The sequence below is a fragment of the Panulirus ornatus genome, chromosome 19, assembly GCF_036320965.1.
Source record: "Panulirus ornatus isolate Po-2019 chromosome 19, ASM3632096v1, whole genome shotgun sequence".
Lineage (NCBI taxonomy): Eukaryota > Metazoa > Arthropoda > Malacostraca > Decapoda > Palinuridae > Panulirus > Panulirus ornatus.
This window is the reverse complement of record NC_092242.1, coordinates 9,561,188-9,571,726: the sequence shown is the minus strand read 5'-3', so window position 1 is coordinate 9,571,726 and position 10,539 is coordinate 9,561,188. Positions and strand designations below refer to the sequence as shown.

At 37.5% G+C, this 10,539-nt stretch overlaps 1 protein-coding gene across 2 annotated transcripts in view; it reads right to left on the bottom strand.

Moving 5' to 3' along the window:
* Nucleotides 1-7,730: 7,730 nt before the first annotated feature.
* Nucleotides 7,731-10,539, bottom strand: part of LOC139755375 (uncharacterized) — a 110,847-nt gene continuing 108,038 nt past the window's right edge. For both annotated transcript variants that reach the window (XM_071673591.1, XM_071673592.1), the window contains exons 39-40: nucleotides 9,572-9,787; nucleotides 7,731-8,260 (exon numbers count right to left, since the gene is read on the bottom strand). In XM_071673591.1, coding sequence (XP_071529692.1) covers nucleotides 8,094-8,260; nucleotides 9,572-9,787 — 383 coding nt within the window. In that variant the 3' untranslated portion in view covers nucleotides 7,731-8,093. The remainder of the gene's footprint in view (nucleotides 8,261-9,571; nucleotides 9,788-10,539) is intronic.

Sequence of the window (10,539 nt, the reverse complement as noted above, 5' to 3'; positions counted from 1 at the left end):
GAGGGGTAAGAGAAAGGTGTAAAGAAAAAGAGTGTGGTTCAAAGAGCTTGAAAGCTAAAGAGGGTGTTGAAATGGTTTAGACATATGGAGAGAATGAGTGAAGAAAGGCTGATACAGAGGATATGTGTGTCAGAAGTGGAAGGAACAAGAAGAATGGGGATACCAAACTTGAGATGGAGGGATGGAGTGAAAAATATCTGAGTGATTGGGGACTAAACATGGACAGCGTGCATGGGATAGAGTGAACTGGAATGATACAGTAAACGGTTGATAAGCTGTCATCATAAGTACTTTTCTTTAAATCAGTCATGCAACCTAGTTTCTGTCATTTGTGACAAATAGGGTGGAGGGATACTGGAGGGAGAGAAACAGAGGAAGAATATATGGAATGGTGTATGCACGGAGGGCATGTAAGGACAGAGATAACTAGGAACTTGCCATGGCCACCCCTTGATGAGAGTTCCCAGAGGGAACAGGCATCAAAGATCCAGGCAGATTTATGAAAGACGTGCTTTTTGGATTCCACAAACAGAGATTAAAGGGAAGGCCATAGGCTTTGTGAGATGTGCAACAGGGTAGAGAATTTTTTTTATAAGAGGAGTCAAAGGAGATATATATCCTTTCCTACCCTCTCCACACTAAGCTGTTGTGTTCTGATCCTTCTGCTATCACAAACAGCCTTAAATAGACCCTCTGGTCTGTTGCTGTTTACATCTTTTTTGTAAAAGAGAAGTTAATTATTTTAAGGGTCATTGACAAAACTGATCTTCATAGCTAAAAGTAGAACACCCTAAATAACGTTGAAAAACAGTTATTGCATCCAATATTTAAACAAGAATCCTTCTCTCTGATTTTCGTTCACAAGGGACGTAACCTTTCTCCATCAATTTGGATTTGCTGAGCTTGACAAGACCTCCAACTACTGTGGAATTACATGGAAATGTTCCCAAATGACATGACCTTCAACTACTGTAGGAGCACATGGAAATGTGCCCAAAGAGTGTTAAAATATATGTCACTCACTTTAAGTTTCCCTTTAAATTTGTCATTCATTTTGAAAGATTAAGATCTCAGAAAGAGATTTTTAAACTTAGAAGCCACTTTGCTGATGGTCTTGAATGTTTTCTGTTGTTAACTATTTCAATGGAAAGAAGTCTTTACAAGCTGATGACAATCATTCATAGATAAATGCGAGTGCTTTCTCAACTTTCTATTTTGCATTTATGAGGTCATTATGGACAGTGGCTGGAGGAACATACCCTGAACCTAGGTGAACAATTTTGTAACAATTCACCAGTTAGATTTTGGTAGCATCCATGGTGGTAATGACAAGACTCATAACAGTGTCTCAGTCATCTCACTTCACAGTGGATTGGACAGATTAAGATTATTACCTTTGGGACCCCCATCAATTTCATGTACCCTTAGCATTTGCAAACTTTATTACAGTTTTCTGTTTACAATATATATCTTTTAATGTTTTTAATTTTTTCTTATGACAAAGACAATACAATAAAGTTGGTAGTAATCATCTTGTGGGTATGTAATAATAAACCAGATCACTTGACCAAGGTGTTACTGGGTTCTACCAGCAAGAGGTTACACTGTGGGTGAAAAGTCACCCAAATCTGGTGAGGCTTTATCATTGGGAACACAGTCTTGTCAAAGAACTTATCACTCCACTGGAGTTTGCATTTCCCTGCTACTGGAAGTAGCACAGCTTGGGCTGCAGGAATCTTTTGAAAGAGGTCCAGGGTAATGCCAGAACTTTCACTGAAAATGGTCCTTGGGTAACTGTAAATAAGTAATTAATACTTTCCCAAAAGCAAGTCATTAATTAGCTGAAACCACTCATTGCAAAAACACCAGAGCATTACATAATATAAATCCTATGCCCTTATGAACCATCCAAAAAGTGCTTCTTTCTCTGGACATGAGGAAGGCTTATGGACCTAACTGCATCCATTCCTGTGTACTGAAAGACTGTGCCTCTAAACTTGTGCCTGTGCTTGCTTTGTTCCATTTTTGTTTAAAAACAAGAACATTTCCTTCTTGGAAGCATGCATTGGTACATCCCATCCCTAAAAAGGGTGAGCATTCTAACCATAATCCTGATGCTCTGACATTTACTAATTCCAAGGTCTTTGAATCCCTCCTCATCTCCCATATCCTCAGATGTCTTGAATCACACAGTCCTCTCTGATCACCAGTATAGCTTTTCTAAAGCAAGTTCCACTGGTGATATTCTTTCCTGTTTTACTAATGTCTGGTCATCTTCTCCGAGTGATTTTGGGAAATCCTATATAGTTTCCATGTATCCAAAACTTTTCACAGGGTGTGGTATTGGGGTCTTACCTCTCAGCTACCCTCTTTTGGTGTCCCTCCTTATTGTGGTTCCCTCTCTGGCCAGTCTATCTCCATGGTTGCTGATGGATCAGTCTTTCTCACTTTCTCCATCAATAATAGTGTCCCTCAAGTTTCTGTCCTGTGCCCTACACTTTTGCTCCTTTTTATCAATGATTTCCTTTCTTCCAGAAATAACTAAATGCACTCATATGCTGAATTAACACTGCACTAGTCCACATCCTTCAAATCTGCTCTTTCTTCTCTCACCTGATTTGCATCTCATATTGACACAACTTCCTCAATAGATTTAGACTTGGACAGGATATCTCAGAGGGATAGAAAAAATCTGTAAGTTTAATGTCTCCAGGACCCAATTGCTTTTCATCTCGTTTGAAAATTCCTCGGAACTTTCCTTTGTTTTGAAAGGTCTGTAATTTCACTTATTGACTCAATGAACACACTTGGTATTTCTGTAAAATCCACACTGTCTTGCAAACCTTACATAACAGAAATAGCCAAGTCTGCCTCATAAAAAAATGGGAGTCCTATCTTTAAGTCATAATTTCTTTTCCTCAGAACAGTTGCTCCATTAATACAAACAATTTATCCATCCTTTTACGAAGTACTGCTCTCACACCTAGGGTGGTTCTGGCTCATGAAATCTTCCAGGTTAACTTCAAAACTTTAGCCACTTGCCCTATGTTCACTTTACCTTTTCTATAGGTATTACTTTGGTTTTTGCTCATAAGAACTGACTGCTTGTGTGCCCTCACCTCTAGCTAGACCATGCAATACTTGACAAGCTGCTGCATCGCGTGACCAGTGTGTGGTCATTTGCAACTCAAGGGTAGGTCATTCTGATATGGACCTGTCTACCCTCTAATGGCTTTACCAACAACTATGACCAGGCACTTTTTAAAAGACAAGTTTTTCACTTTCTCCAAATTTTGAAAATACTTTTCCTTGCCAATTCTTTTGGCCTTTCACTTACCTCTTCATACTTTAATTACTGCTTGGCCTTGATGCAAACTTTTGTCTATGACTGAAACCTCCATCGTGAAGAAAAAAGTTGTCCTCTTAAAAATTAAGACCCCCCTCACACTGTCCAACACGCAAAACAGTTCACTTGAGGAATTAACAGATACAGTATTATGTTCAAAATGAAGTTCAAGTGGGTTGGAAGGTGCAACAAAAGATGGGAATATAACCACTCATTTCATGGTCTATGTTATCTGAAGTGATAGTATATATATTTTCCAAAATCTTTGTCTACACATATGCTGATAAATACACTTAGCTTTGTAAAATTTGGTATGAACCTGACACTGTATGGATATCATAAAAAATGTAATCTTCAGAAACTTTGAGAGTATATTTACAGTAGTTAACTTCTAATAGTTTTTCAGCAGGTTGCTAATGTAGAACAGTCTTAACAATATACCAATGATGTGTGCACATGAACCTACAATGAACTTCAGCAAACTAAATTCCATAACACAACTAATAACAGTAATAACTGTTACATTAATTCTTCAGATTTTTCAAAAAATGTCATTATTACATATCAAGGAATAAAAATTCATGGCCCTGATTTAAGATAATTTCAGGCAATATGTTTGAAAATTTTTTTTCAACAGATTACATTTTATGTTTAATTGTTCTTAATTTCTTACGGAGAAAATTTCAAAATTTTGAATCTCAAGGAATGGTTCTTCTGATGTTCCATAAGGGTTTGTAAAAAGTTTATGACAAATAAGAATTAGAAGAAAATAAATAAACAACCTTTCAAATTTTTCTCTTGAAGTACAGCCCATGTTTTTCCACAATTTGCTGATTATCAAGTTCAGTAACTGATAAAAATATCAGATATTTTCCAAAGAAGTATTTATTCTTCCAACATGATCATCATTTGGATGCTCAAGCTGTATTAACTGCATCCAACTCTGTCCACTGGTTGCATATGTGCATGTTTTTACATATCACATCATTTAAGTGGAAGTCTTACCAGCCAGTATTCTGTATTCTAGTTCCTAGTCATGGTTTCAATTAACTTTTTATTATGGTCAACTGTATAACTAATTCCTATACAACTGTTTGAATTTAATTCATTGTGCCACTAAAATCCCTCTCAAATATTAAAACTATATTTTGTATTTGATTTTTTTTTTTATCCTTTCTAAGAAAACTCATCAGTCTTCTCTGTTTATAAAGATGAGGTAATTCAATTTCGTTACTTACCTTTCACTACCATCTGATATTCACAATCATTATTTCTAAATGCACCCACTTATTACATAACATTTAGTTATCAGTTGCAAATTGTCTTCAAAAACCTTAATTTTTCTTTTCATACAGCACTAACGCCACTGTCCACAACCATTCTATACTTCATTTATTTCTTGTGCTAATAAAAGGGTGAAAATTTATCTGATAGCTTGGGCCCAGAGGTATGGTGTAAAGAAGAATGGAGAGGTAAAATACATGAAGTATGAAAGGAGGGTAACTGAAAGCTTAGATGGAAGTGCAGTGAATGTAGGTATGTCATGTGTGAAGAGGTGTTTAAAATGTTTAGAAATACTAGTAAAGGTTGGAGAATCAGTAGTTGAATACAAGGTAGTGAGATACAGAAATAAAATGGGCAATGCATGGAGGACAGAAGACATTAGAAATGCTGTGGAAGAAAAGAAAAAGGCATATGGTAGATTGCTCAATAGGAATGTACCAGTGGAAGTTCAGCAAAGGAGGAGGAAAGAATACAAAATATGTAAGCGGAATGTTAAGAAGCTGATAGGAGGAAAGCAAAGAAAGAGTAGATGAAGATTTTGTAAGAAAGTTAAGGAAAAGTTTTGGAATAAAACAAGAAACTATTCTTGTAGGTGAAAAAGGAAAGAGGTGGATGTAAGAGTGGAAATGTTAATGTGAGAAGTAAGGAAATGGAATTGCTGAATCAGGAGGAGGAAGTGAAAGGAAGATGGAAAAAGTATTTTGGAGAAATGATGAATGTGGGAGAAGGGAAGGCAGCAGTTGTTACATGCATGGGTATGGAGGAAGAAAGGTAGAGGATACAAGTGCATGGGGCCACCAGCAAAGAGGGAGGTATGAAGGGCAATAATGAGGCTGAAGATAGGAAAGGCATCTGGAATGGATGAGATTACAGCTGAAATGCTTAAGTATGGAGAAGGTGATAGAGTGGAGGCAGCTTATATGTAATTTGGCATGGAAACAGAAAGTTGTGTATGAGGACTGAGTGAAAGCCATTATTATTCCTTTATTCAAAGGAAAAGGTGCGAAGGATGCAGGTACCAATTACATGGGAATAAGTTTAAGTATACCAGGAAAGTGTATGCATGAATATTAATTGACAGAGTGATGCAAGTGACAGAACACAGAATAAGTGAAGAGCAAGTGGGTTTTAGGAAAGGTAGGGATGTAGTAAAGATGACTGTGGAAAAGTATTTAGCGAAAGGTAAGAAGTTGTATGCTTTTATGGATCTGGAATGCTTTGTGGGATGTGTTAAAGATATATGGTACAGGGAGAAAACTGTTGGATGGTGTAAAAGCCTTCTATAAAGGAGCAAATTCATGCACAAGAGTGGATGGAGAACTGAGTGATTGTTTTGGGATACATGTAGGTAAGAAGCAGGGCTGTGTGATGTCACCGTGGCTTTTTGATGTATTATTATTATTATATCTGGTCACTATTTCCTGCATCAGCAAGGTAGTGCCCGGAAACAGACAAAGAATGGCCCATCCACTCATATACAAACATATACACATAAATGCCCATACATGCACATAACATATATATACATATCAACATATAAACATATACATACACATACACAGACATATACATATATACACATGTACATATTCATACTTGCTTGCCTTCATCCATTCCTGGTGCTACCCCACCCCATAGGAAACAAAATCGCTACCCCTTGCTTCAGCGAGGAAGCCCAGGAAAACAGACAAAAAACCCTACTGAACCTAATAACCTTGCTCCTATTCACATTTACTCTCAACTTTCTCTTTTCACACACTTTTCCAAACTCAGTCAACAACTTCTGAAGTTTCTCACTCGAATCAGCCACTGGTGCTGTATCATTGGAGAAAAACAACAGACCACCTTCCCAGTCCCTCTAATCCCCAAAACTCTTGCATTCATCACCTTAACCACCCCATCGATAAACAAATTAAACAATCATGGGGACATCACACACCCCTGCCGAAGACCGACCTTCACTGGGAACCAATCACTCTCCTCTCTTCCTACTCGTACACATGCCTTACATCCTTGGTAAAAACGCTTCACTACTTCTAGCACTTTACCTCTGACACCATATACTCTAAGACCTTCCATAAAGCATCTCTATCAACCCCATCATATGCCTTTCTAGATCCAAAAATGCTACATTCAGAACCATCTGTTTTTCTAAGCACTTCTCACAAGCATTCTTCAAACATAAGAGAGATGAAAGCAAAATTAGGGAAAAGGGGTGCACAGACGGAGTGTGATGGTGAGATATGGTGGCTAGAGGCAAGCCTGTTTGCAGAGAGTGAAGGGAAGTTGCAGAAGGTTGTAAATCTTATTATGTGTGTATGCAGAGGAGACTGAAGGTAAATGCAAACGTTAAGTAAGGATGTTTGAAAGGAAACAGAGCGAAAGAATAAATTTTGTAAAACCATAAAGGATGAAAGAAGAAAGTGTACTAAATTGTGCTGTGGATATGGAGGGAAAAAGACTGAAAGAAGTGAAGGAATTTAAGTATCTGGGAGCAGTCTTGGGTAAGTGTGGTGAAATGGAAGGAGATAAGGGAGAGAGCAGTACAGGGTAAAAGAGTCACTGGGTCCCTTAAATAGAATAATGAAGGGTAGAGGTGTAAGTATGGAAGTGAAGAGAGGATCAAGGACCCACACAGTCCTCCCAACCCTGACCTATGCAGCCCAAAAGTGGTGTGACTGGATGGAATGAATATATAAATGAAAGGGTATATGAGAGATGTGGTATGACAAAGAATGCAATGGGAATGAACTGTGGAGGGGTAGAATGGGTGAAACATAATACTTTGAGGGGGTTTGGGTATAAGGAAAGGATGCAAAATTGGGAGTTTACAAGGAGAGTGTATGATAGTAATTGTAAAGAGATTGGTGTGAGTGGAAAGCCACCTGTGACATGGGCAAATATGGTGGAGGAAGAGAAACAAAGGAAGAATAAATGGACTACTTTGCCATGGCCATCCCTTGTGGGAGTTCCAAGAGGGAAGAGATGTCAGAGATATAGATAGGTAGATAGATTTAAAGATGAAAAATTGAATCTTTACAATACTAACAAAATCTTATTAAAAAAAGATTATCTCTAGAAAACTGTGACAAATACAGTATTTACTGGGGATGATGATTTTATTATACCAAAAAAATTTTAACATGCCTATATATGAAATTCGTAAACAAATTAAATTAGCATAAACATGAACCTCAATTAACTATGAAGCTCATGTAGTATATTTAAATCTATTCAATTAAAATATACAGTTCATGTTCTTGGTACATAATAATTAATCACAATATGGTAACACAAATATTTACTTTGACTTACTATGATTACTAATATCTGTCAGACTGTCTTACTGAGTCATGCTACAGCTTATAAACCACTGAAAAAAGCTAGATGACCACTTTTACTGTAACATAAGTACAAAACTAAAAGTACACCAGACTTACATCTAAATAAAACAGCTTAATGATTACATAGGAGGGCCCCTTGAGAAAGGTCCTGGGCGTGATCTTCTGGCTCGCTGAGGTCCACCACGCATAAGAGGTGGTGCATGCATCATAGGATTAAACCCTTGACCACCAAGGTTAAGGCCTCTCATAAATCTCCTTCCTCCACGACTCATCGGGAAGCCACGACCTTAGTTGGAGGAAAAATCCAACATTAAAAATGAGATTTCCTTTAATGTGTGGTGAAGCATTTGCAAAAGATGGATTTATTGGGTGAATGGTGCATCATAAGGCAGGAAGAAGAATGTGGAGGTATAAACTTTATTGAATACCATTTGTGGCTAGGTGTCACATATATCACTGCCAAGTTAATCAAAACATTCTAAAAGACATTATTTTATTCTTCTCTGTTTAGACTGCTGTGGTAGACATTACCCTGTAGAGCTATGATAAAAATTTTCAGTTCATTCTCCTGCATTTTTCCTTTATTAATTTTTCCTTAGTACTAAAAAAAAAAAAAAAAAAAAAAAAATTTATTTGTAAGTTATACTGAAGTGTATGCGCATCTCAAGGAATGCGTTGTGCTGTCCACAATATGTGGTGAGCCCACCAGTTTATGCTGAAGAAATATATTCTTATAAAGGTCACATAAACATTTCTTGATGGCATAATCTATGCTTGTGTGAAATGACTTTCACTCATACTGAGCAAGAGCAAGATGGGACATTTCCTTGGGTGTTCAAATCTACCATGACTTATCTAACATTAAAAAGACAAAAAGAATATCTACCCAGTCAATGGAAAATGCAAATTGGCTTCATAAAACATGAAGTATACAATCCATAAAACATATACACAGAGGTCAGAGCAGAGACAGGTCTGCAGCATGCTGAGGGTAAGGAAAGTATCAGAAGGTAAATCAGCTAATGACGACATGGCTCATGAAGCTGATAAGATTTTGGAAGTGGGTGAAGAAGAAAACTGAGAGTAAATACTTGGATAGCTGCTGTGACACATGATTACTGTGGGGCCAGTGGCAACTAAAGGGTAGGTTCTTTTGACAACTTTCTTTCCATATACCTCGAAGCTTTGTAATTCTCTACCTTCTCAAGTTTCTCCTAATAACTATGACCAGGCACATTTTAATAAACAAGTTTCTCACTTTCCCAAAATCACTTTTCCCCATCTCTTCTTTCTCCCTCTCATTAACCTGGGTATTTCAGTTGAGGCCTGACTGTGATGTGGACTATTGTCTGTGACTAGGGGAAAAGTGAAAAAAATAAGGTATAGATATGCAGAAGGGGGATGAGACAAGTTGATGGTAAGCATCAATTTAAGCAAGGTGATTCGTATGATTCTCAATTACTTTACTTGCTTATTGGCTGACTTCTGTTTGAAAGAAACAATTCAACCTGACACACACATATTGGGTATATAGCACCTACCACTTTTAAAGATTTTTTAAATCCAAATTTATGCCTGGTATTAAGACACGATTTACCTCGACGAATTCTCTGAGGAGAATCATCCCATGTAATGGGTGTAATTCTACGCTGCTGTGAAGAGGATGGTAAAGAGCTTGGGGTGGAGGAAGGTACATTGGAAACATCTGGTGCTGGCTGACTGCTGCTATCCCCAGTAACTCTCTCCTCTGCCTCACTTGCCTGTCTATCTGCTTCAGCCTCTTCTCCTTCATCATCTTCATCTAAACCAATTACTGTGATTAAAAAAGTTAATGAATTAAAATGTGAGGTATATGAGACCTGTTTCTGTATATGAATAAAGGAAGAACTTATGGGAACTTACAAACGTCAACAATCCAACAAGAGGTTGGAAAAAATACACATTAAATAAGAAGCCAGACTACCTAAAAGAATTGCAACCTATTGTCCAATTTACTAGTTATTAACCCTTGAACTGCTTAGCCACATATACATACATTTGTCTGTGTAACCACTCCACCCTTGTATATATATACATACACCTACATATATGCACTGAGATTTCACATCACAATTTCAAGGCTAAGTTCTGGGTATTAAGGTGATGGGTCCACAAGGGTGCCAAATGCCTACACAGAACACAAAAGCTTACTGCCCCACCCATTTATATACATAACATCTGTAAAAGTGACAACACTGATAAATATATGCAATGGGATCTTTTGGCAGCATTTCAAGGCTAATCTCTTGGAGGGAGTGGATGGTGTGGGATTACATTTGGGTACCAAATGCTTATACAAGGCATATCAGCTCACTTGCCCATCAGGCATGAGAAGGGAAGGTATCACAAAGTTTGTGTAAAGTTGTTGTCATTGCTTAACAATTCTCTGCTCTGTTATACAACAAAATCCCTAACATCTGGAAACATGCAAACATAATATCAGTCATAAAATCTTCCAAAACATCCAGCTCCCCTTCCTCCAACCACCCTATATCACTGTCAACTGTGACCAAACTTTGTGAAAAA